The sequence below is a fragment of the Lonchura striata genome, chromosome 36, assembly GCF_046129695.1.
Source record: "Lonchura striata isolate bLonStr1 chromosome 36, bLonStr1.mat, whole genome shotgun sequence".
Lineage (NCBI taxonomy): Eukaryota > Metazoa > Chordata > Aves > Passeriformes > Estrildidae > Lonchura > Lonchura striata.
Window position 1 is genome coordinate 2,423,929 of NC_134638.1, and position 27,584 is coordinate 2,451,512.

General features: G+C 50.7%; 1 protein-coding gene across 1 annotated transcript in view; it reads left to right on the top strand.

The window, feature by feature from the left end:
- Nucleotides 1-12,940: 12,940 nt before the first annotated feature.
- The window catches only part of LOC144247940 (uncharacterized), a gene marked incomplete at its 5' end in the record, with an annotated part of 684,260 nt that continues 669,616 nt past the window's right edge, over nt 12,941-27,584 (top strand). The window contains 3 exon segments of the mRNA XM_077789686.1: nt 12,941-13,089; nt 13,153-13,596; nt 13,681-13,784. Of these exon segments, the coding sequence (XP_077645812.1) occupies nt 12,941-13,089; nt 13,153-13,596; nt 13,681-13,784 (697 nt within the window).

The window sequence follows — 27,584 nt, forward strand, 5'->3', positions numbered from 1 at the left end:
TACACCTGAGCCAGTTTGGGTAAGGGGGGTGGTGTTCACCCCCCACCCCGAGCAGGGATTGCCTCACTGTTTCAGGTTACAATGTCAGATGTAACCAAAAGTGTTTTCAGTTCCCATCTCCATAAACTGTTATCAACAGGTGGGGCAGTGTTCTTTATCTCTTCCATGGCTCAGCCCTGATAACGCCCTCCAGGGGCCATCTTCCGTTAATGGGCCATTGAGTGTCACTGCAGCACTGATAAAATTACATCATCCCATTGTGGGATGCTCCGCCCAGGGGGAGGAACCAAGCATTCCTGCCTGGATATAATCTCACCATTCGCAACACCATGACCACCTTGACTACTGGATTCCCAGAGGACAAGAGCTCCATAACCACCACTGGACCTTCAGAGCAAGACCAGACCCTTCTACAGGATCACTGCTTTGACAGAATCACGTTCATCACTCCAGCCGGACTTCAGCCACCATTTCATCAGACTGCTACCACACCCTGAGCAACGGGGTGTCAGGTTATATCCTGTCTCTGTCAGGTTAACCCAGTGTTTCTGTATCATTGCCTTGATCTTAATTTTCTTATTCAATTGTCATTCTGGCTTAGACTCTCCCCCTAGTTTGCTTTGAAGCCAGTACAAAACTCAATGCGCTCATCCCTTGTATTCCTTCCAAAACAGGATTTTCCATTCCCAGACTTTGGCTGGATGGAGGAGGAGGCTGCGAGGAAGATGCCCTGGGACCCCGAGGCAGGTGAGGAGGAAGTCAGTGCCCCTTTCCCCCTCTCTCCTGCTCCATCTCCCAGCCCAGCCTGGCCCCCGGCTGCAGGACAGCCCCGCTGCCGGTGCCCTCCTGCCGGGGACGCACTGGGGGGATCTCCTTGCCCTTCCCTCTGGCACAGAGGCAAATCCCATCCTCTCCTTGTCCTTCCTCCCCCAGAGCAGGAGCTGAGGATGGAGAGCAGGAAGGACAAATCCCTGCAGCAGAACCTCATGGAAGAAGCGATTTTGAGCAACTCCACAGCACAGGAATCCAACAGGGAGGAAAATCCCTGGAGATCTCACAGGAGGAGGGGCTGCAAGCCCAGCCCAGGATGCTCTGAGGAGGAAAGACCCACTCTGGGCCAGGAAGGTGGGCAGAGCTTCAGCCAGAGCTCGGAGCTGGTGGTCCCTGAGAAGCTTCCAGATGGGGAGAAGCCCTACAAGTGCTTGGTGTGTGGGAAGAGCTTCAGGCAGAGCAACAATCTAAAATTACACCAGATGATCCACACCAGGGTATGGCCCTACGAGTGTGGGGAGTGTGGGAAGGGATTCAGCTGCAAATCCCACCTTGTCAGGCACTTACACATCCACACTGGGGAGAGGCCCTACAAGTGTGGGGAGTGTGGGAAGGGATTCAGCTCCAACTCTCACCTTGTCAGACACCAATGCATCCGCACCGGGGAATGGCTCTTTGATTGTGGGGAATGTGGGAAGGGCTTCAGCTGGAGTTCCGACCTCATCATCCACCAACGCATCCACACTGGGGACAGGCCCTACGAGTGTCCTGAGTGTCAGAAGAGGTTTCACAGCAGCTCCGGTCTCCTCAGACACCAGCGGATTCACATGGATGAGAGGCCTTTCCGCTGCCCTGACTGCAGGAACTCTTCAAGCAAAACTCCCACCTCATCATGCACCAGCATATCCACACTGGGGAGAGGCCCTACATGTGCCCCACTTGTGGGAAGGGGTTTCACAGCAGCTCAAATCTCCTCCTGCATGAGCAGATTCACACCAAGGAGAGGCGTTTCCTCTGCCCCAACTGTGGCAAGGGCTTCAAGCACAAGTGCAACCTTGTCAGGCACCGGCGCATCCACACCAGGGAGAGGCCCTATGGGTGTCCCCAGTGTGGGAAGGCCTTTACCCGGAGCTCTGAATTGACCAAACACCAACGGAGCCACCGGTAAGGGAAGTCCTGAAAATTCTCCAGCTGCAGGAAGTGCTTTGTGCACTGCTCCAGCTTCATCCCCCATTGGAAGACCACTTTGGGAAGAGCCCTGGTGATCCATATTCCCTGTGATCCATGCTGGGAAGACACCTGTCCCTTTTCCTGCCCCTGCCAATGACCTGATATGGGATTGAAGAACATGAGGATCTGGCCATGGCCCTGTCACTACATTCACTCCCACCTCAGGTCATTGCTGGGGCAGGAAAGGGACTCTCTCTCTTTCCCTGAGGAGAAGGGTGTCCTTTCCATGCAGGAGGAAACATGTAGCCAAAAAGATACAATTGATGGTGATGGAGTTTACCCTGTAAATAGTTTTTCTTACCCCTTCTGTTTTCAATATTTTTTCTGTTTCTGTTTGTTCCTTATCTTGTTGCTGTTCCCAGTAAATTGTTGTTATCCCAGCCTGAGATCTTTCCTTTTTTTCCTTCAATGGTAGGTGGGAGGGCAATGAGTGCCAGCAGGGTTTTAGCGGGAGTAGGAAATTGGGGAATCCCATTCCTGAACCCTGGCCTGTGGAAACCGAGCATCCCAGCTGGTGCCAGCCCTGGTGGCCATGGCAGCAGCCTTGGGAGCGGGTCCCTAGCTGGGGCTGAGGGAACCTCTTCACTCTGGTGCCCAGGGACAGGAGTGGAGGGAGCGGCAGCAGCTGAGTCAGGGCAGGCTTAGGTTGGATCTCAGGAAAAGGTTTTTGCCCAGAGGCTGCTGGGGCACTGCCCAGGCTCCCCAGGGAAGGGTCACAGCTCCAGGTCTCTCTGAGCTCCAGCAGCATTTGGACAGCGCTGCCAGGCCCAGGCTGGCAGTGTTGGGGTGTCCTGTGCAGGGCCAGCAGTTGGACTCGAGGATCCTGATGGGTCCCTCCCAGCTCAGCCAATTCTGTGGTTCTGGATCCATGAGCCTGGGGATGGGAGTGCCAATGGTTGCCATGGCAACGGGCTCCAGGCCTGAGCTGGTGTCCATGGCAACCACCCCTGGCATGGGGTCTCCATGGAGCTGCCCAGGAACTGACCATAGCAACAGGGGCTGGGGATGGTTGCCATGGAAACTGACCATAGCAACAGGGGTGGGGATGGTTGCCATGGAAACTGACCATAGCAACAGGGTTTCCTGGTGATGGTTGCCTCCTTAGGATGAGATTTGTCACTGGACCTCAGAAGGGTTCCATGGGGACTTTCCAAGAGTCTCCAGGCTGTTCAAGAGCTGGAGTGTCACACATAGAGCCAGGGGCTCCATGGGGCCCTCCCAATTGTTTCTGGGGATGGCAAGAGCCGTGTGGTCAGAGGCAGTCACAGCCATTCCATGGTGACATCCCAGGAAACCTTGGGCTGCAAAGGCACCAATCTGTTACAGGCACTCATGGGGGCTCCACAGTGACATCCCAGGATTCCCCAGGCTGCCAAAGAGCTGGGATGTCACACACACTCCTGTCATGTGCAGAGTGGGAGCTTCACGCAAAAGCTTTATTTCATTATTGGAGAAACTCCTGCTGAGTCATGAGATGGAAAAATGACACCCAACAGCCACCATGGATCCTCAGACCCCTGCAGGGCCTACAGACTTCTAAAATTCCTTTTAAGAGAGGAGACTGGGAGTGACTGAATCCACACCCAGCCCCAGAATTTGTCAAAGATTTATGTATAAATGATTGGACAGGTAGAATTGAACAATTTGTCAATGCAATTTTTCCTACAGGATTAATGGAATACCAGATATATTTATATAAATACAATCAGATCATGACTAGACAGTAAGCTCTTAATCAGAGTTATTTACTCCACAGTCCAGAATCTATAACAATTATAGGATATTCTGCTCTAGGAAGCAATTTTGAAGTCAGCAGGGCCTTGTTGGAGTTGTTTGAGCCCATTGCAGGCAGAGCCTCCTGCTCCAGCAGGAACTGCCTTTCCTGTGCCAGGAGCAGGGCAGGTCCCGCTGCAGGAACAGCCCCAGGCCAGCCCCAGCACAGGGAACAGAGTGCCATGCACAAGGGCAGAGTGCCATGCTGGGAGCTGTGCCAGGGACAGCCCGAGGCACCAGAGGCACCTTGGCAGCAGCAGCTGCTTGCAGGGCATGGCCAGAAGCCTCCCTTGCAACCCAGCCTGGTGGCCAGCGCTGCAGAGCTGCTGCCTCAGGGCTCATTTCTGGCTGGGCTCTGAAAAGCCACTTCTGCTCCAGGAGCCTGACTGGGAAGCCATTGGCCCAGCACCCTGGGGACAAGATATTGTCAACAAAAATCTCCATGCCAGCAGAGACAAGGCAGGGGCAGAGAAAAGGGGAGAGCCAGGCCCAGGGGACAGGGCTGCCATGGTGATGGCTGTAAGATCACTGCCCTGCAGCAGCCTGGCTGCCCTCAGCAGGCATTCTGGCCAGAAGAGTTGTGAGGGCACCCAGCCCATCTGAGAACCTACAAACAGGAATTCCATCCTTGGGGAGGGGATTTCACTGGGTCAGGTTGCACACACTCCCTGATTTTGGAGCATTCTTGGGATGGGGAATACATCTCACTGGAAAAACAGTTGCCATTTTGTGCCACTCTCATAATTATAAAATATTTCGTCCTTCTAGCAAATGTAAATCCACCCTCATTCAGTTTAAAGATATTGATCCTTGTTCTGTCACTGCAAGATTTTGCAGAAAATAACTTTGAATGTTTTTACATTTTCACAGACCTCGTAGAGGATCCAAAAATCTCCCAAGATGGGGTTTGGAGGCCTCATCACATAACCAGCACGTAGAGGCTGCAGGCTCTGGGGTCAGTGATACAGTGATTGAGGACAGAACAGGAGTAGCCTGGGAGGGATTGAAGGGTGACTTCAGAGAGGATGGAGATTTTCTTCCTTGTATAAAACAGTGAGAAAAAGAAATAATGGCACCAAGGACAGCTGGGGAGGCACAGACTGGACACCAGAAGAAAGGAATTTCCCTCCCAGGGCAGGGCTGTGGTGCAGCACGTCCCCAGCAGGAGCCTGGAGCAGCCCAAGGCTTTGTGTGGCCAGGCAGGGGCAGCAGGAGGCAGAGCTGCCAGCAAAGGAAGGGCCAGCGAGGTGGGGCAGCCGGGGGTGACGACAGCCTGCAGGGACAGAGGCGCAGGGCAGGGGCACCGTGGGACAGCCTGGGCTGCAGAGGGCTCAGGGATGTGCAGCAGCTGCAAGGCCCTGACAGAGCCAACCTGTGCAGCCCTTTGGCCGTGGCTGCTGGCCCTGGGCCTGAGGCCACGAGGGGACAAGTGACCCTTGCAGCCCTGGGGCCTCAGTGCCTCCTTGTCCCTGCTCAGCAGCCTGGCAGGGGCCACCCCATGGTCCTGCCCTTGGCACTGCACATCCCCACATGCCAGTGCCCATCCCGGGAAGAGCCCTGAGCAATGAGGGAGGGACAGGATCTGCCTTGCCAGGGGCTGGGGCTCAGGCCTGGGCCCTTTGCATTCCTGAAACACATCCAGGTTTGCTCAGCACCAGAGACACCTTTCCCTTGCTTGTCCCCAGCTGCCATCAGTGCCTCCAGTGTTCTGCTCTGACGGGAACCTGGGGACACTTACTCAGTCCTGACCCTCAGTGGGACCCATTAAAACTTCAAGAAACTTTGGAGTTTTAATTTAACTTTGAGTTCTTGAGAAGTCCAGGCAGACTCTTGAATATAGAGAATTTCGTAAGTTCAACTGCAAGTACAGCCATTTCTGCATAGATAAGAAGGATGGTTGTTTTCCATAGGAAGGAAAGCCCAGAGACCAAGTGTTTCAAAAGCAGGTGAGAGGCAGCCCGAGTGTTTCAAAGGGCAGCTAGACTTTTCTGCCCTGGCTGCCTTCACTTGGTATCATCCTTGGATGTACGGAATTTTGGATGTGGAATCCCAATTTTGGCCATGGGCATCTAGACAGGATGAATGACTTTTTCCTATAGGAAAAAGAAGTGAGAAGTCCAAGTGTCCTGGAAGATGGGAGGTGTCCACCCTTAGGCTAAACCAGCCAAACCTTGGCACCTTTAGTCTATGGGCTATCCTTGGACACAGGGCATTTTGGAAGTGGAATCTCAATTTTGGCTATGGGCACCTGGACAGGAAGATGAGTTCTTTTCATTAGGAAGGAAAGCACAGACCCCCAGTGTTTCAGAGGCAGATGAGTGCTGCCACTCAGGAAGCCAAGGTCAGCCAGACTTGCCTCAAACCTGTCTTGGCAGCTTTTCTCTGGGAGCTATCATTGGATATAACGAATTCTGGAGGCAGATCCCGAATTTTGGCCATGGGTGCCTGGTTGAGATGGATGATTTCTTCTCATAAGAAAGAAAAGCACATGGTCCCAGTATTTCAAAGGCAGATGAGAGGTGGCCCCTGGGTGGCCAAGGCAGCCAGACGTGTCTCAGACCTGGCAGATTTCATCTGGGAACAATCTTTGCAACATAAGGAAATTTGGTGAAGGAATCCTGGTTTTGGCCCTGGGTCCCTGGAAAAGAAGGACAATTCTCTCCCACAGGAAGTAAAGCCCAGAGCCCCAGGGCTTCACGGGCAGATGAGAAGCAGCCCTCGACATGCCAAGGTCAGCCGGACCTGTCAGGTGGTCCCCAGGAGGCCCAGCCAGCCAGACCTGTTCCATGTTCCCTTTGTTGTGTGGGACCCCACAGTGTCACAATGGTCTCCTTGGTTCCATCAGGCCCTGCAGTGTCACAATGGCCCCGTGCTTCCATGAGGCCTTGCAGTGTCACAATGGCTTTGTGGTTCCACAGAGCCCTGATGTGTCACAATGGTCCCTCGGCTCCGTGTGCCCTCGCTGTGTCACAACAGCTCCTCTGTGACACTGCAGCTGCACAAGGTCACCATGGACCCTTGGTTCCTTGGAGTCTCTGAGTTCACAATGGTCTCCTTGATTCCATGAGGCAGCACAGTGTCACCATGGCCCCTTGGTTCCATGAGGTTCTGCAGTGTCCCTGTGGTCGCTGTCAGAGGCTGGATGAGGTCGATGTCCCGAGACACCTTGGGATGCTCGGAATGCCCGTGTGGGGCCGGGGCCGGGTCAGGCCTTGGTTTGTGGTGGGACAGAGCCCCGCCCCCAGCCTGGCCTGGCAGAGCTGTCAATCACACAGCAGGGGTGGTGCTGATTGGCTGAGCTGTCAATCAATCACACACCAGCAGCTGGTGCCTCCCCTGACTCTGATTGGGCAATCACCTGGCAGTCCCACCCCAGGGGCGGGCCCATGGAGGCCCAGGGGGTTAAAAGCCGGAGCACGAGGCCAGCCCATGGTCTGGATCCTGCCTTCTCCTGGGGTTCCTCTGTTGGCAACACTGGAATCTGAGCAATTTGTGCCAATGTGTGTGTCTTTCTATAGATCTTCTGTCTTTCTGCTGTTCTCTATTTCTCCTCTTTCTAATCCTACTTACCTGGAACATTTTTTTAAAAACTAACATATTAAGGATTAAAGGTTTTTAGGTTATATTGATTAAGTTAATGAAGTTAATGCTAAGATAAGAGATTTATGTAGAAGTGGATGTTGTATTAAAGCCTTAGCTAAAGTTCCATTCTTGTCTATATTTTGTCAGTAAAATTTTGTGTCATTTTGACCTCTTAGCTCTGTTGGTTAGAGCATGGTGCTGGTACCACCAAGGCTGTAGGTTCAGTCCCTGTGTGGGCCATTCACTAAAGAATTGGAATTGATGATCCTTGAGGGTCCCTTCCTACCAAGAATATTCTTTGCATCTGGTCATGGTGAGAATATTTGGTTGGTGTTTCTCCTGTGCACCAAACGCAAGTAAAGGAACCTTTGGTGACCCTCAGCATTTCAGTGTTCTGGGGTGTTACAGCCCTGCAGGCTCACAATGGTCTCTTGTCTCCATGAAGCCCACAGTGTCACACAGGCCCCTTGGTTCCATGGGCCCAACAGTGCCACAATGATCCCCTTGGTTCCACAACTTCCCACAGTGTCACACTGGCCCCTTGGTTCCATGAGGATTTGGAGTGTCACACAGGTTTGTGACATTTGTCCTTGCTGCCCCTCACATCCCCCTGCCCCACAAACAGCCCCGAGCCACCCGTGAGGGACAGGCCCTGCTGTGCCAGGCTGGGCTCAGGGCTTGGCCTTTCTGCTTCCCCCAGCCAGCCCAGGCCTTGCTCAGCATTGCAGTTCCCTGCTCTGAGCCTTGGGCTCCCTGCAATCCTGGCCTCAAGGATCTGCTCTCTCCAGTCCCTGGGAGCCTTTGGCAGTCCCTGCCCTCAGTGGGGCCCAGTGATGCTCCAAGCGACTTTCAGTTTTGCTTATGACTCCTTGAGCAGCTTCTTCAGCTTTCTCTCAGTGCCTCATGATCCTGGACAGGGGCCCAAACCAACTGTGGCGATCATAAAAATACAGAAAGCCCTTGGAGGCTCTTTTTCTTCCTTCAATTGTCTTCAGCTCTCCAGATCTCATGCAGCTGATTGGAGTCAGTCTGGAGTTCTGTTAGGGAGGAAAATTTCAAAGTACACCTCATGACCTTTTTTTCTTCAATCAAGTAAGTATTTTTTTTATTTCCCAGTTCAGAGAAGAGCTGATAGAAGCATTCCCCAGGTGATCTTGACACTGAAGTTCTCCAGAGGAGGTCTGGGCATGTAGAAGAATGAGCTCCTTGAGGGCTGATCCTGTTTGGACAAGCTGCTCCTCATCACCAGCCTCACCATGTCTGACATTGCCCACCTGGCACTGACATCCCTGTGCCCTGCAGCAGAACCTTGTCCCTGAGCTCTGCAGCTCCATGTCCCAGCCCATTGCACCGTGTCCCACCTGCTCTCCTCAGGGTTCTGCCTGCACACAGGCCAAGGAGACGTTTTCCTCTTGGGAAGGAAAGAATGGAAAAGCCTGAGCAGGTTTCCTGAACAACAAACCCCACTCAGGAACCACCTGCTCAGTACAGGCTGCCTGGAATGGTGTCACCTTTCTGCAAGGGACAGTGTGACCAGAAATGATCTCTGGAACCCAAATTATCTGAGTCTCCCAGCTGAATTCTCTGTCCCTGTCCTTTCCCTGGATCTCTGTTGCAGATGGAAGCTGCCGGGGCCATCCTCACCTTTAAACTCTCTTTGGAATGCAAACAGATTTTCCCAGATATGTTAAGCAGGATTTGCTCAATGTTTCTATAAATCTTTTGTGTTCCCCATGGAACGAAGGGGCCATTTTCACACTGAGGGGGTGATGTGGAAGCAAGGAGTCAGTTGTGACCCTGGGGTCCCGTGGAACCAAGAGGCCATGGTAACACAGCAGGGCCACGTGGATCCAGTGGTCCATTGTGACACTGTGGATCCAAGGAGACCATGGAGACACCCCCAGAACCTCATGGAACCAAGGAGTCCATGGTGACCCAGTGGGGCTGCATGGAGCCAATGGTCCATGGTGACACTGACCATCCAAGGAGCCCAGTTGGACACTGCAGAAGCTCATGGAGCAAGGTGGCCATTGTGACACCGAAGAACTTCATGACACCAAATATCCATGGGGACACAGCAGGGCATCATGGAACTCAGGAACTGCTGTTGGCAGTGCAGAAACTCCTGGAACCAGGGGCCGTTGTGGCACTGCAGCACCAAAACATCTCCTGCACCTTGTCCCCTGCCTTGCACAGCTCCTTGGGAGGCACGGCAGGAGCAGCACCCTGGGAGCCTTGGGAATGCCCCTCTGGTATCCATGGCACACGCTCCCAGGGGCTGGAATTCCAGTTCCCAGCCAGGAAAATATGTCCCTGCCCTTGAAAGCAAAGTTCTTATGGAAGAGTCAAAAGCCAAGTGGAGCAAGATCTTACAGGGACATTTCACTGCCAGCCTTCCTAACTTCATACATGGTTGTTGTAGCTTATGGATTGGGAATGAAATCAGGGCAGGGTCTTTGGTGGGAGCTGCCCTGGGTCAAAGGAGACACTGAGAAAGAAATAGAGCAGGCAAAGGAAGGCAGGAGAGAAAGGAGGTGTTTTGGTTTGGAAACACAGGTATCTGCTAAGGAGGGCAGGAGCCTCCCCTGAAATGGAAAAATGTAGACTCCTTCAGAATTGTCATAAATTTGAAATTAAGGGGGGCTCTCAGATAAAAACTATGGGAGCAGGAGTAACTGTTTTTTATAAGGGAAGAAAATAGAACTATAATATAAACAATGCAGTATACTGAAATAACACTGACAGAGTCAGAATATAACCTGATACCCTTTTGGACAGGGTATTGGCCACAAACCAATTGGAATTGTGGCTGCAGTCCTCCAGGAGTGTTAGCTGTGGTTCTGTTGGAGAAGTGATCCTATAGGAATGGGTGTCTTCTTCTGAAGAGGAAGAGGGAGCTGTTCCTCTGGGAAAATCCAGTGCAGAAAAAGCTGTGTTGGTGGGCCAGAATCTCAAGACTAGATGCAGGTAGGAATGCTTGGCTCCTCCCTCCAGGCAGAACATCTCACAATGGGATGTTACAGTTCTTATCAATCATGCAGTGACATTCAATAGCCCATTATCAGCAGATGTCTCCCCTGAGGGAGGATTGATTGTGGAAGAGATAAGGAAAAACTGCCCACTTAACACAGGACAACTGCCATGCAGATGGCAAATAGAACACATCTTGCTTTTCAGTCAGGGGCAGGAGGACACAAACAAAATCAGCTGAAAGGCATCACTCTGAAAATCAAATCAGAACTGACAGAAAATGAATGGGACAGAAATCAATAATTCTGATAATTTTATTTACTATCAAAATAAATCACACCCACCCAGCCCCACACAATCCTGACCCCACAACCTCAAATTTGGATCTCAATTCTCCCCATCACCTTCCAACTCCATCTCACCCTGGAGGCTGTGGAATTGAGTAATTTTGGCATGGAGCTGAGGTGGGAACCAGCCATTTTGAGGTGGGGTTGAGTCATTTTGGGGTAAGATTGAGGGGTTTTTAATGGGATTGAGTAATTTTGAGGTGACAGAGCAATCAACCTTGGCTTTTGGAGGGTAAAGATACGGTGAATTCTACCAGATATCCCTGAAGAACCAACAAATCCTCCAGAATATGTTCCCAAACCATAAATTTCACCTCAAATACCTCTTAGATGGTGGGACTTTTGACCTCTCTGCTCAAAAATAATTTTGGTCCTTTTTCAGGTGTTTTTAAGTGATAAAGACAAATCAGAATAAAATTAGGGCCAAACCAAAACCAGAGACCCCTTGAGCATCCCCTGGGCACTGGACAAAACAAAATCAGCAGAAATTAAAATTAATACTCCATAAAATGCCTTGAGGAAGATATGCTCTTCCCACAAGTCACTTGTGATGGAAATGCAAACAAATCCCAAACATTGATAAACCATCAGGAGAAGCAATTCACTGGGAATTCGAAATTTCATCAGTTCCAGCAGAGCTCCAACTCAGATGCTGGCAGGTTCTGATAAAAGAAAGGTGGAAATTTGGCCCAGTACAGATTATTAAAAGGAAGGAAAAAGTCTGTGTAGCTGTCACAAAGGTGACAGGGACAAAGAAAATAATGATTCTCATATTTGGAAAAGCCCCCCAGCCTGTGTATTCAGGAGTTATTTGGCATTTAGCTACTTGAGCTGGGCTTCTTGTAGGATTTAAGTAGCCTTGTGTTCCTCACCTTGGGGTGAATGATCCTTGTCAGTCTCGCTGGTATCATTTGTTCCCTTTCCTCAAGTGGTTTTAACAAAATTTTCAGGGAAGGGCAACAAAATATTTTCTTTACAATGGCCGCCAAAAACAGCCATTTTCCTCATAAGTTCTCCCAAAAGTCGCTCAGAGGAAGCTGCATCCAAGTTTCCAAGATTTCCTCCAGAAAGAGGCAGAACCTCCTCAGAGGAGAGAACCATGCTCTTGTCAAACACACCTGGGGCCAGACAACAGTGCCCTGAACTCACTGTGCCAAAATAATGTCTCAATCTGGTTAATAAAATTGTTAGAGATATGCCTCTGCCCCAATTAAGGTGCTCATGAGACCAAATCCAAAGTGGATTTTCTTGAATAGTAAATGTGAGGTAGAAAGAGAGATGGGAAGAAAGAGAAAAGGGGGGAGAGCAAGGGAGGGACAGGGACAGAGATCTCCCCTGGGGAAGGGCAAGTGTGACATTGTCCCCTGTGTGCGTGGCCTTCCCAGGGTGGGGGTTTTACACCTGAGCCAGTTTGGGTAAGGGGGGTGGTGCTCACCCCCCACCCTGAGCAGGGATTTCCTCACTGTTTCAGGTTACAGTGTCAGATGTAACCAAAAGTGTTTTCAGTCTCCATCTCCATAAACTGTTATCAACAGGTGGGGCAGTGTTCTTTATCTCTTCCATGGCTCAGCCCTGATAACGCCCTCCAGGGGCCATCTTCCGTTAATGGGCCATTGAGTGTCACTGCAGCACTGATAAAATTACATCATCCCATTGTGGGATGCTCCGCCCAGGGGGAGGAACCAAGCATTCCTGCCTGGATATAATCTCACCCTTGCAACACCCAACCACCTTGGCTACTGGATTCCCAGAGGACAAGAGCTCCATAAGCACCACTGGACCTTCAGAGGAAGACCAGACCCTTCTACAGGATCACTGCTTTGACAGAATCACGTTCATCACTCCTGCTGGACTGCAGCCACCATTTCATCAGACTGCTACCACCACCCTGACCAACGGGGTGTCAGGTTATATCCTCACTCTGTGAGTTTAAGCCAGTGTTTCTGTATCATTTCCTTGATCTTAATTTTCTTACTCAATTGTCATTCTGGCTTAGACTCTCTCCCTGGTTTGCCTTCAAACCAGTACAAAACTCACTGTGCTCATCCCTTGTTTTCCTCCCAAAACAGGATTTCCCATACCCAAACATTCACCAGATGGAGAAGGTTGCAAGGAAGAGGAAGATGCCCTGGGACCCCGAGGCAGGTGAGGAGGAAGTCAGTGCCCCTTTCCCCCTCTCTCCTGCTCCATCTCCCAGCCCAGCCTGGCCCTCGGCTGCAGGACAGCCCTGATGCCGGTGCCCTCCTGCCGGGGACGCACTGGGGGGATCTCCTTGTCCTTCCCTGTGGCACAGAGGCAAATCCCATCCTCTCCTTGTCCTTCCTCCCCCAGACAAGGAGCTGAGGATGGAGAGCAGGAAGGAGAAATCCCCACGGCAGAACCTCATGGAAGAGGCCATTTTGAGCAACTCCACAGTGCAGTAATCCAACAGGGAGGAAAATCCCTGGAGATCTCACAGGAGGAGGGGCTGCAAGCCCAGCCCAGGATGCTCTGAGGAGGAAAGGCCCACCCTGGGCCAGGAAGGTGGACAGAGCTTCAGCCAGAGCTCGGAGCTGGTGGTCCCTGTGAGGCTTCCTGATGGGGAGAAGCCCTACAAGTGCTTGGAGTGTGGGAAGAACTTCAGGAAGAGCAACAGTCTGAAACTGCACATTATGATCCACACAGGGGAATGGCCCTACGAGTGTGGGGAGTGTGGGAAGGGATTCAGCTGCAGCTCTGCCCTTATCAAGCACCAATGCATCCACACTGGGGAGAGGCCATATGAGTGTCCCGAGTGTCAGAAGAGGTTTCAGACCAGCTCCAATCTCTTCAAACACCAGTGGATTCACATGGATGAAAGGGCCTTCCGCTGCCCTGACTGCGGGAAGGGCTTCAAGCACAACTCCGACCTCATCACACACCAACGCATCCACACTGGGGAGAGGTCCTACATGTGCCCCACTTGTGGGAAGATGTTTAACAGCAGCTCAGATCTCCTCCGGCATGAGCGGATTCACTCCGAGGAGAGGCATTTCCTCTGCCCTGACTGTGGCAAGGGCTTCAAGCAAAACTCCCATCTTGTCAGCCACCAACGCATCCACACTGGGGAGAGGCCCTACGAGTGTCCCCAGTGTGGGAAGAGCTTCACCCAAAGCTCTCACTTCACCAAACACCAACGGAGTCACCAGTAAGGGAAATCCTGAAAGTTCCCCAGCTGCAGGAAGAGCTTTGTGCACTGCTCCAGCTTCATCCCCCATTGGAGGACCACGTTGGGAAGAGCCTTGGTGATCCATGTTCCCTGTGATCCATGCTGGGAAGACACCTGTCCCTTTTCCTGCCCCTGCCAATGGCCTGCTGTGGGATTGAAGGACATGAGGGTATGGCCATGGCCCTGTCACTACATTCACTCCCACCTCAGGTCATTGCCAGGGGCAGGAAAGGGACTGTCTCTCTTTCTCCCTGAGGAGACGGGTGTCCTTTCCATGCAGGAGGAAAAACGTGGCCAGGAAGATACAATTGATGGTGATGTGGTTTTCTCTGTAAATAGTTTTTTCTTATCCCTTCTGTTGCCAATATTTTTTCTGTTTCTGTTTGTTCCTTATCTCATTGCTGTTCCCAGTAAATTGTTCTTATCCTAGCCTGAGATCTTTCCCTTTTTTCCTTCAATGGATGGTGGGAAGGCAACGAGCGCCAGCAGGGTTTTAGTGAGAGCAGGAAATTGGGGAATCCCATTCCTGAACCCCGGCCCCTGGAAATGGAGCATCCCAGCTGGTGCCAGCCCTGGTGGCCATGGCAGCAGCCTTGGGAGCGGGTCCCTGGCTGGGGCTGAGGGAACCTCTTCACTCTGGTGCCCAGGGACAGGAGTGGAGGGAGCGGCTGCAGCTGAGTCAGGGCAGGCTTAGGTTGGATCTCGGAAAAGGTTTTTGCCCAGAGGCTGCTGGGGCGCTGCCCAGGCTCCCCAGGGAAGGGTCACAGCTCCAGGTCTCTCTGAGCTCCAGCAGCATTTGGACAGCGCTGCCAGGCCCAGGCTGGCAGTGTTGGGGTGTCCTGTGCAGGGCCAGCAGTTGTACTCGAGGATCCTGATGTGTCCCTCCCAGCTCAGCCAATTCTGTGATTCTGGGATCCATGAGCCTGGGGATGGGAGTGTCAACGGGTTCCAGGCCTGAGCTGGTGTCCATGGCAACCACCCCTGGCATGGGGTCTCCATGGAGCTGCCCAGGGACTGACCATAGCAACAGGGGCTGGGGATGGTTGCCATGGAAACTGACCATAGCAACAGGGGTGGGGATGGTTGCCATGGAAACTGACCATAGCAACAGGGGTGGGGATGGTTGCCATGGAAACTGACCATAGCAACAGGGTTTCCTGGTGATGGTTGCCTCCTTAGGATGAGATTTGTCACTGGACCTCAGAGGGGTTCCATGGGGACTTTCCAAGAGTCTCCAGGCTGTTCAAGAGCTGGAATGTCACACACTAAGACAGGGGCTCCATGGAGCCCTCCCAAGTGTTTCTGGGGATGGCAAAGAGCCGTGTGGTCAGAGGCAGTCACAGCCATTCCATGGTGACATCCCAGGGCACCTTGGGCTGTAAAGGCACCGACCTGTCACAGGCACTCATGGGGGCTCCACAGTGACATCCCAGGAGTCCCCAGGCTGCCAAAGAGCCAGGATGTCACACACACTCCTGTCATGTGCAGAGTGGGAGCTTCAGGTAAAAGCTTTATTTCATTATTGGAGAAACTCCTGCTGAGTCATGAGATGGAGACACCCAGCAGCCACCATGGGTTCTAAAAGCCCTGCAGAGCCCCCAGTCTTCTAAAATTCCTTTTAAGAGAGGAGACTGGGAGTGACTGGATCCAATCCCGGCCCCAGAATTTGTCAATGGTTTATGTATAAACGATTGGACAGGTAGAATTGAACAATCTGTCAATGCAATTTTTCATACAGGATTAATGATGGAATACCAGATATATTTATATAAATACAATCAGATCATGACTAGACAGTAAGCTCTTAATCAGAGTTATTTACTCCACAGTCCAGAATCTATAACAATTATAGGATATTCTGCTCTAGGAAGCAATTTTGAAGTCAGCAGGTCCTTGCTGGAGTGGTTTGAGCCCATTGCAGGCAGAGCCTCCTTCTCCAGCAAGAACTGCCTTTCCTGTGCCAGGAGCAGGGCAGGTCCCGCTGCAGGAACAGCCCCAGGCCAGCCCCAGCACAGGGAAGGCCTCGGGCACAAGGGCAGAGTGCCGTGCTGGGAGCTGTGCCAGGGACAGCCCGAGGCACCAGAGGCACCTTGGCAGCAGCAGCTGCTTGCAGGGCATGGCCAGAAGCCTCCCTTGCAACCCAGCCTGGTGGCCAGCGCTGCAGAGCTGCTGCCTCAGGGCTCATTTCTGGCTGGGCTCTGAAAAGCCACTTCTGCTCCAGGAGCCTGACGGGGAAGCCATTGGCCCAGCACCTTGGGGACAAGATATTGTCAACAAAACTCTTCATGCCAGCAGAGACAAGGCAGGGGCAGAGGAAAGGGGAGAGCCAGGCCCAGGGGACAGGGCTGTCATGGTGATGGCTGTGAGGTCACTGCCCCTGCAGCAGCCTAGCTGCCCTCAGCAGACATTCTGGCCAGAAGAGTTGTGAGGGCACCCAGCACATCTGGGAACCCACAAACAGGAATTCCATCCTTGGGGAGGGGAGGGGAGGGGATTTCACTGGGTTAGGTTGCACACACTCCCTGATATTTGAGCATTCCTGGGATGGGAAATCCACTTCTCTGGAAAAACAGTTGACGTTTTGTTCCACTCTCATTACTGTAAAATATTTCCTCCTTCTAACAAATTTAAATCCACTCTCATTCAGTTTAGAGATATTGACCATTGTTCTGTCACTGCTAGACTTGGGACAAAATAACTTTGATAACTATTTTTCCATTTTCACAGATCTTGGGGAGGACCCAAATATCTCCCAACATGGGGTTTGAAGGCTTCATCACATAACCAGCACGTAGAGGCTGCAGGCTCTGGGCTCAGTTGTGTGCAGACTGAGGACAGAACAGAAGTAGCCCGGGAGGGATTGAAGGGTGGTTCCACAGATGCTGGAGTTTTATTTCATTGTATAAAACAGCCAGAGAAAGAAATAATGGCACCAAAGGTGTAGAGTGCCCCTGCCCAATGAGGTGGGGATTCTACCCAGACACAGCATCCGGTGAGAGCGTGACTTAAAGAAGATTCCACCCCTCCACGCTGTGGGGTGTGCCCCTGAAAGCCTGGGAAAAGACACTCCACCCTATCTGATCAAATGAGGAATGGCCCCGGAATGTTCTTCTTTTTCTGTAACCTTATTGGCTTAAATTGTGCTGCAATTTCCCCACTGTAGTTTTTTCCATTGATTGTCCTCCTCGATCCACCCCTTTGCAGTCTCCTGCTCTTAATATTGGACCTTGATCCTAAACTCCACCCCTACCCTGTAATATAAAAGTCTTGACCCTACCACCTTGTTTCTTGTGTTGGTCCCTGGGAAAATGAAGAATCCTCGATTTTCTAAACCAAGACCTGTCCTGTTGTCTTCCTTTCCCTGTTGGTCATTGGTGTCTGCCTGAGGTCTGAGACTCTGGGGCCTGGGGCAGTTGTTGTGCCCTTTGCAGTGGCAGAACACAACAGTGCTTTCCTCCCTATGGAAAAAAGAACCATCCTTATCTATGCAGAAATTGCGGGAATTGGGCTTCCAACTCCCAAATTCCCTATATCCAAGAGTTGCTTTCAGACAAAAGCTACCAGGAAAGAGAGGTCTGGCTGCCATTGGCCTCTGACGGCTGCCTTTCATCTGCCCCTCAAACACCGGTATTCTGTCTTTTCCTTCCTATGGAAAGAACCATCCTCCTTCAAGAGTCCATGTCTGAAATTGGGATTTCACCTCTAAAATTCCCTATATCCAAGGGCTGCTCCCAGGCAAAATCTGCCAGTACCATCAAGTCTATATGGCCTTGGCCTCTGGTGGCTGCCCCTGCCACACTGGGGCTCGGTTCTTTCCTTCCCATGAAGATCACTGTGACACTGTGGGCACCTCATGGAACCAAGGGGATCCTTGTGGCACCACTGGAGTCCATGGAACCAAGGGGCCATGGTGACACCACGGGGCTCCATGGACCCAAAGACCATTATGATTCTGTGGGGCCTGATGGAACCATGGAGACCATTCCAACCCTTCAGGGCCTGGTGTCACCAAGGGGGCATTGTGACACCTCAGGACCTTCTGGAAGCAAGGGACCATTGGAACACTGTGGGGCCCCATGGAAGTGAGGGAACATGGACCAGGTCTGGCTGGCCTGGCCTCCCAGGGGCCACCTGACAGGTCTGGCTGATCTTGGGATGCCAAGGGCTGCCTCTCATCAGCTCCTGGAGCACTGGGGCTCTGTGCTTTCCTTGCTTTGAAAAATAACTGTCCCTCTCTTAACATGAGCATTGTCAGAATTGGTAGTCTTCATAAAAAATTTTCTATATGCAAGGCTATCTTGCAGGAAAAAACCTGCCAGTTCTGGCTGGCAATGTCCTCTGGTGATCATCTCTCATTCACCCAGGGTAAAACTAGGGCTCTCTTCCTTTATTCCTATGGAAAAGAACAGGTCTTCATGTCCAGGAACCATGGCCAAAATTCGAATTTGCCTCCCAAATTCCATATATCCAAGGATTGCTCCCAGACAAAAGTAGCCAGGACAGACAGGTCAGGCTGGCCCTGTCCGCTGGTGATTTTCTTAGACTCTGAGCCGAATGTTTTCATTTGAAAACACCTTGGAGAGGGCCCAGACATCTCCCAAGGTGGAATTTTGAGGCCTCAGGCACATGGCCACTGCATATGGACAAAGGAGCTCTGTGCTCTGTGCTGCTGTGGTGGTTTTGCATCACAGAAGTGATGTCCTGAGAGAAGCTGCTAGCAGATTCCTCCATGTCTGACAAAAACCAATCAGTAATTAGCTTTGAGAGCTGACAGTCTGTTAAAGCACTAAGGAAGCTGCAGACGCCTCTGTGCAGACACAAGTTAGAGATGAGAAAGCCTGGCTGGGTCTCTCTCCCTTCTGGCCCCACAGAGGTGCCGAGGCCGGCCCGGCCCCGTCTTGGCCGTGGGGCCGGGCCCCTTCCCAGGGAGCCGCCAGGCGCCATCGGCTGCCGGGCAGGGCAGGGGAGGCCGCGGGGCCGAGGCCGGGCCGTGGCTGCGGGTGCTGACATCTGGCCCTGCCGAGCCCTGCCCCGCCGCCAGCCCGGGCCCGGCCAGGATCCGCCGGGCCCCAGGAGCAGCCCCGGGCCGGGCCGGCTCGGCCAAGGCTCTGCCGCCCTTGGGCTTCGCCCGCAGCCGGCGGGCAGGGCAGGAGAAGCCATCGGCCCCGGCCGTGCTGCTGCTGGGCTCTGGCCTGGCTGCTGAGATCCTGGCCCTGCCCCAGCGCGGCCCAGCCTGACACAGCCCCAGCGCAGCCGCTGCAGAAACCTCCATGGCAAAACAGCTCCGGCCGCAAGCACCGAGCCCGGCCGGGCTCACGGAACCATCTGCAGCCCCGGGAGATATTGACTCTGCCAGTGCTGCCATCCTCCCTCCCGTGAGAGAAAAGGACACAGGGCAGGCACACAGAGGAGCAACATGAACACACCGAGGGCAGGGAAGGGGAAGTTGAGTCCCAGATGGGAGGGATGAGGAGATGCCTTGGTCTTGGGGCTGAAATCCTCTGCTAAAGCTGTGGAGAAGGATGTCATTGATATATCAGACTCTCTTTTTCCCTATAAGGCATTGAAAACATGGAGAGATTACTTGTTTCAGCAAAGGCCTCCATGCTAAAGTAAGCAAATGTTAAAGTAGCTGTGATCCCATGCGAGGTTTGATCAGAGAAAGGGAGAACACTGATGAGACCCTGTGCCCTCAGGGAGAGAAGAAGATCTCTGTTCCCAGAGATGATGATGATTTCAGAAAGAGATGAAGAGAGCCTTTGCTCTTAAACAGCTCATCTCAAAATTAATACCCCATTAGCTGACAAGGGCCATAAGCACATCTGTGGGAAAAGATGGGAGGGAGTTCATGATTGCAGATTTCTCCAGGCAGCTGCTATTTGTGGAAATGAAAAGCCATGAGATAACTGTTTTCTTGAGGAGAAGTGTCCATAACATTAACAAGAGGAACATCTCTGCCTAAGTGCAGTGAAGAAAGACTATTTTAGAGGTGGTAAACTGACTGAAAATTTTAGGTTTTGTCTCTTTACATTGTCAGGTTGTATGGAGAGAGGAAGTGTTCTGAAAATTTTGTTCTGATTCTTATTACGCTTTCTTTAGTTATTGTTAATACAATTGTATTTATACCCTTTTAAAGTTTTGAGCCGACTTTGCCTTTTTCCTATTCCTATCTCACAGCAGGAAATGAGTAAGTATATTCTAGTCAGTGCACTGGTAATTAGCCAGCAATGAACCCACCACACTAATTGAAGCATTGGCTGAGAAATCTAAAAATGATGAACCAAAACCACTACAGAAACTTCCTGACAAACTGCACAAGAGCAAAGAGAAATTTAGGCAGACCCATGGTTTGTCAGGTCATACTTGATCCTAATGACCCCTGTTCTGCATTTGGAGCTGAGCCCTGGAACTCAGGGCCTGAGAGGAGATTGCACAAACCTTTCCCGGAATCAAAGTCGAAGGAAAACCCCAAAATGGTTGGAGTCTAAAGCATTAATGGGAACCACAAAGGTCCATCTATACCACAGGCTCTTCATGGAGTCCTTGGAGGAGAGAACTGGAGGCCAGGATGGCACAAAAACCTATCAGAGACTCAAAATGGCACAAAGAACTCTCACTATGGAAAGGAAAATCCAAAGTACCTTGCAAAAGTTAAGAATCTCAAAGTATTAATGAGCCCCACTGAGTGTCAGTACAAAGCTCTCAAGGGACTCATTAAAGCAGATAATTGGGGCCATGATTGCACAAGCCTCTCACAGAGTCTGTAGCAAAAGGCGAACACCAAGAACCTTAAAAGAACTGAAGTACCTTGAAGCATTAATGAGCCCCAATGATTGTTGTTTCTGACAAAGCATCTCCAGGGACTAATTACAGCAGATAATTGGAGGCCATGATTTCACAAGGCTCTCAGAGATTCCAAGGCAAAAGCAAAAGCCAAAGTCCTTTGAAAAACCTGCAGTCCCTGGGAGCATGAAGGAGCCCCCAGGGCCATTCCTGACCAAGGCTCCCCAGGGACTCCTTCCAGCAGATCCTTGAGGCCACTGGGATGTGGGCTAGGGGGGGATGCTGACAGCAGGACCAGGGGCTGACAGTGCCCAGCCTGGCTGAGGCTGTGCCAGGAGGCCCCAGGGCCTCAGGACAAGGTGTCTCCTCACAGCCCTTGGTGGCACAGACCCTGCTGTGCCCCAGGGCACCAAGACTTGGCTTCTCTTTGTCCCCACCTGGCATCAGTGCCTCCAGTTCTCTGCTCTGCCTGGGGCCTGGGGACACTTTCTCAGTCGTGTCCCTCAGTGGGACCCATTAAAAGTCCAAGAAACTTTGGAATTGGATTCTGACTTGGAGTTCTGGAGAGGTTTCTGCAGCTCCCTCTCAGGGCCTGATGTTCAGGGCCTGAGCACAAAGCCCCAGAGGGTCATTAAAGTCCTTGTGCTGTGTCTGTGCTGCTGAGCTGTGCTGGGCTCCTGGCACAGAGGGTGATCCTGGCAACCAAGCAGAGCTTCAAAAGCACATTTCTCTTGCTGAGCAGCTCTTCTGCCAGCCCAGCAGGGCTGGGGCACTGCCTGCAGCCAGCCCGGGTACAGCACAGAGGCACAGAGAGCTTCAATCAGTCAGGGCTGGGAAGGGGCTGAGAAGTGCCTGGGGCAGAATCACTGCCAGCCCTTGGCAGAGGAACCTCTGGCTGCAGGACAATGCAGCTGCAGCTCCTGGAGAGATCTCCTAAAGCTGGAACATGCCAATGCCCACAGACCCTGTGAGTGCATTCTCTGCTCATCTCTGTGCAGAGCAGCCAGGGGTGCCCAGGACTGTCCTGCAGAGCAGGGTCCTGCAGCCCAGGGCGCTGTGCTGGGCCAGGGACTCTGCTGCCTGCCAGGGACAGCTCTCAGCTGGCCCTGGAGCTGCTCCCAGTGCTGGGGGACAAGATCTGGGGGAAAGGGGTCAGCTGGTAAGTCTTGCAATGTTCTCCTTGTGTGGTGAGGATGCTGCATTGTTCAGGACTGTTCCCAGCATGGCATTTAACGCCAGAACTTTTCCAAATAGATTATACAGGGAGCATAGCAAGACAGGAACTGCATAAATGGGAAATTTCTGCTTTCTTATGTACTAATCTTTGTTGCCTGGATGGGGAATTCCCCATAGATATGCATCTCTCAGTTCATATTGATAAAAAGAAAAGTTTTTTTTTTCACATCTAAATAAACCAGGCAGTAACAGAATTCAGCACAGGGCCTCTTAGATGCAGCATTTTTGTGCTTTTTCCAGCCTCCTTAGGGTTGCTCTGATGTTGCCATCAGAGCCTGCAGAGCCAGAGCTGCCCCTAGGCAGTGCCTGAGCTGGGAGGGGTCTGCAGGGTAAAGCTGAGCCCCCAGGGCTTGGCTGGGCACAGGGAAGCAGCTGCTGGCAGGGACAGCTCCAGGCAGCAGAGCCCTGGGAAGGCAGTGGGGGGAAGATGCCCCTAAGCTGTGCTGGGATATTTAAAGTGCTGTCCACACCCAACTATTCCATAATTATTTTTCTTATAGATTCTCATGTGCAGCCACAGCAAATGTCCAACAGCAGCTCCATCAGCCACTTCCTCCTGCTGGCACTGGCAGACACGCGGCAGCTGCAGCTCCTGCACTTCTGCCTCTTCCTGGGCATCTCCCTGGCTGCCCTCCTGGGCAACGGCCTCATCATCAGCGCTGTAGCCTGCGGCCACCACCTGCACACGCCCATGTTCTTCTTCCTGCTCAACCTGGCCCTCAGTGACCTGGGCTCCATCTGCACCACTGTCCCCAAAGCCATGCACAATTCCCTCTGGGACACCAGGACAATTTTCTACACAGGATGTGTTGCACAGGTCTTCTTTTCTGTTTTTGTGTTGCAACTGAATATTTCCTCCTGACCATCATGTGCTACGACCGCTACGTGTCCATCTGCAAACCCCTGCACTACGGGACCCTCCTGGGCAGCAGAGCTTGTGCCCACATGGCAGCAGTTGCCTGGGCCAGTGGCTTCCTCAATGCTCTGCTGCACACAGCCAATACATTTTCCCTGCCCCTGTGCCATGGCAATGCCCTGGGCCAGTTCTTCTGTGAAATCCCACAGATCCTCAAGCTCTCCTGCTCCAAATCTTCTCTCAGGGAACTTGGGCTCATTGCTGTTACTGCTGGTTTCCTATCTGGATGTTTTGTATTCATTGTTTTCTCCTATGTGCAGATCTTCAGGGCTGTGCTGAGGATCCCCTCTGAGCAGGGACGGCACAAAGCCTTTTCCACCTGCCTCCCTTACCTGGCCGTGGTCTCCCTGTTTATCAGCACTGCAGTGTTTGCCTACCTGAAGCCACCCACGATGTCCTCCCCATCCCTGGATGTGGCCCTGTCACTTCTATACTCAGTGTTGCCTCCAGCCCTGAACCCCGTCATCTACAGCCTGAGGAACCAGGAGCTCAAGGCTGTAGTGTGGACACTGATGACTGGATGTTTTCAGGAACATCAAACTGTAGACCAATTTCTGCAAATAACTTTGAATAAAAGTAATCCTTGATACTTCTTGTTGTTTTGGTCTTGGAGGTTCTTTTTCTTTGTTTTACAGTTTAATTTTGTCCACAAAGAAATGTCACTCCTTGTGCCATTTCTCATTTTTTTTTCCCTCCACCTTCCCAGTGGCCACAGACTGTGTCAGTGAGTAGCTGTGCTCTTGGCTGCTTTAAAGGAGCTAAAGGCTCTCCCAGCAGTTTTCTGCAGAGATGCCTTTTTGTTGACTTCTCTGGAGCTGCAGCAGCAATGTCTGTGTGCAGAGCTGGGGGCAGATCAGTGCTGGCACAGCAGCTCTGCTCCTGCTGGCCACACCATTCCTGATCCAGGCCAGGAGCCATTGCCCTTCTTGGCCACCTGGGCACACTGCTGGCTCATGTCCAGCCTGCTGTCCATCAGTCCCTGCAGGTCCCTTTCTGCCTGGCTGCTGTCCAGACCCTCTGTCCCAGCCTGTAGCACTGCAGGGGTTGTTGTGGCCAAAGTGCAGGACCCAGCACTTGGACTTGTTAAACCTCACCTTGTTGGATTTGGGCCCTGGATCCAGCCTGTGCAGGGCCCTGTGCAGAGCCCTCCTACCCTCCAGCAGATGAACATGCACATCCAGCTTGGTGTCATCTGCAAAGATGTCCTTGGTTCCATGGGCCCCTCAGTGTCACAATGTCCCTTTGTTTACACCAGGCCCTGCACTGTCACACTGGTCTCCTTGGTACCATGGGCCCCAACATGTGACAATAGACTCCTTGGTTCCATGGGGTTCACAGTGTCACAATGTTCTCTTTGGTGCCACAGTTTCAGAGTGGCCCCTTGGTTCCATGGGGCCCCAGGGTGTCACAAAGGCCCCATGGACACATGAGGTCCCACACTGTCACAATGCTCTCTGTGCTTCCACAGGTCCCCTCAGTGTCACAATGGACTCCTTGTTTCCATGAGGCCACACAGTGTCACAACGGCCTTCCAGATTCCCTGAGGCCCCAGAGTGTCACAGTGGCCCCTGTGGAAAAAATGACGGGAGACAAGTCCATTCTATAATGTCAACAAGTCTCAGTTTATTTCAAGCACACATGTATAGTTATACCCGTTATAATGAAGCTCATGCATATTGCAAAATTTAAGCTCATCATTGGTGTATGAAAAACAGGTCAACCCCGCCTTTGGAGCTTTCTAAGCTTGCTTTGTTTTCCCTTACATTTATCTTTTTGCTGAACATTCTACTGTTGAGAACCAGCTTAGCCAAGGACATAAGATATTATTGCTACATCTGCTATTGCTGCACTGTGCAATTTTCAGCTACTGCTTCACTAACTGCACGTAGTCATGTCCTTTCTCACGAAGCCATTCTTCCACAAAACTCTCCATATTTCCCCCGTTTTTGTTTTGGACCATTAAGTTAATTGTCCACATCTTTTGAACCATGCGTTCCACCAGCTTCTGAAGACAGTTAAACAGGCAGGGCAAAATCAGCAAGAGTAGTAAAACAACAATCAAGATTCCCACTGCATACATGATGAAAGTTCTTAGCCAAGGACCAATCCCTAAACTTTTAAGCCATTCTTCTATCCCTAGACCATCTTCCTCTTTTAATTGATGAAGGCCCTGTTGTAGTTCTTTAATCTTAGCATGTATTGATACAGAATGATCAGAGAGATTCATGCAACACATTCCTTCAAATTCCTCACGTCCATGTCCATGGGCCAATAATAAAAAATCAATGGCTGCTCTGTTCTGCAGTACTGCATGATTTACACTTTGTACATCCATAGCAAGCATAGATAAAACCTCCGATGTTTTGTTAAGTTCATCTTTAGTCCAGCATCCCAATTGTTCAGCTAACACCATAGCCTTTTTGGCAGCTCCTCCTGGTAACAGGGTTGCCACTATAACCTGTTTTAAAGTACTCCAAAATTGAGGTTGTCCAACCTGATCACATTTTAAGTCATGCACATCACGCCTCTTCCTTGTCTTCCCTAGCCTGTCCCATTGCATTAGCAAGGATATATTAGGATGGAACAGCGCTAGTTTTCCCAGGTAACAGGGTCCCCCTTGTGGTTTTACCGGTATTCCATTCCAAGCTCTACCTCCACAAATCAAAAACACACCCTTTGGCAACCTTAAGGGTTTCGTTATCTTGGAACCATCACAGTTGGAATATAACTGAGATGATACCCTTTCTGAATCCAGCGAAGAGTCCAGAGAAGCCCATTTGTTTCTTAGGTTATTTACACTCTGCAAATTCAATGGAACAAAGCTAAACCATCCTCCTGTTGAAGCATTCCCTAAACTAGCATTAGCACTTCCAAAGAGATCTAATTCCTCTGGTGGAGATTGCAATGTTTCTTTAAGTGACAGTACTAACAGACATTGCCTATAGCCATCTCTTTGAGCTTCTGTATAACCAATATTCTTGTCTGGCCCTTTCACCTTTGCAAAATTCTTGCAAAGCGTCTGATTTTTTATTAATCCACAAAATTCTTCTGGTCTCCAGACAGGAACACCTGTTAGGCAGGTACGAAATGGATTTGTCACTCCTCCCAAGCTCATTGATTAGAATGTTAGCCAAATATTTTCTCTGGGCTGATTAAATTGCATTAGTCCACAACAAAGATTAATCAAAAGAACAAAATAGATTATCCACTTTATTGCTCTCATGATTTCTTCTGCTTGGATTTTAATTTTAATGTCTGCACATATTTAATAAGCTTATCTAATTCTATGTCTGGATTTCCTACTACTGGTTTTCCTAAATAAGATCTTATAGATACCTTCACTTGCTTTTGACACCTTGTTGATAAAACTTTTGAATTTGCTTGCTTAATTAATCTATCACAAGCGTGTTCTGCTTCCCACCTATAAAAAGCTAATATTTTTTGTTCTGGTGCTTCAAATAACTGTAAAGCTATAGCAACTCCTAAGCCTGTATCCCGTATTAAATCTCTCTGCCAAGAATCTCCTCGTTTTTGAAAGTCACAATGTTTACACCAAAAATGTCGTTTTAAAAATACTTGATCTTCCCAGTATGTTTTTCCACAACCCCCACAAACAAAAGCAATCCAACTATTACAATTAAAATTCCCACAACTAAGACACTCAGGATTCTTTGGTCCTGGAATATGAACAGTCTGTAAAGCCTCAATAGCTGTAACAATTGCTGTAAAAGTTAACTCTGAAGGCAAAAGTTGATCAATCACTGGGGAAAGTCCTCTTATCTCTTGAAGAATAGGTTCCACTATGCAAATCAGCTTCTCTTTAATTCTCCTCTGGTCCTGATCTGTCAGGCGAGCTAAGAGACGACTCATCCAGAGCTGGTTTGGTCCACTTTGCTGGCACCCAGAGTGAACCTGTAGGGGTGGAAACACAAAGATATCCCCTTCCCCAATATAGGACCTTTGCTGGGTTCTGCCAAATACCTGTTTTAGGGTCCCTATACCTGACCCATACTTCTTTGCCTTTTTTTCTCATTTCTTTTTGACCATAATGAACCATTGCAGGTGGTGCCTCTGAATCCCCAAATACACACAAATGATTAAGAACAAAGAGCACTTTCATTAATCTTTCCTGAACATCTCCAATCTCTTTATGTTTTTCCAAATATCTCTTCAAAGTTCCATTTGCCCTTTCTACAATTGCTTGTCCAGTGGGAGAATGTGCTATTCCTGTAATGTGCTTAATTCCCCATGATTTTAAAAATCTATTCACCCTGCCACCAATGTATGCAGGACCATTGTCTGTCTTAATCTGCTTTGGCACTCCCATTACTGCAAAACAACTACACAAATGCCTTATAACATGTAATGCTTTTTCTCCAGCTTGAGCTGTTGCCCAGATGTATTTACTATATGTATCTATAGTAACATGAACATATTTCAAGCGACCAAAACTATTTACATGAGTAACATCCATCTGCCAGAGTTCATTAGATGAAAGACCTCGTGGGTTAACTCCCCATCCCATGCCATGACCCCCATTATGATGACTACAGATAGGACAAGCTCTCACTATAGCAGTAGCATCTGCATGGGATATTCCAAACTCCCGTTGTAACCCTTTTGCATTCTGATGAAACATAGAATGTGCCTCCCTAGCAAGCATTTGCCCTGATAAAGGAGAAGATTGAGTAACTGTAACGAGCTTATCTGCCCGAGCATTACCCTCTCCTAAACCAATTTCCCATTTGTGACTTCTTATATGAATAATAGCATAAGGATGTTCTCGAAT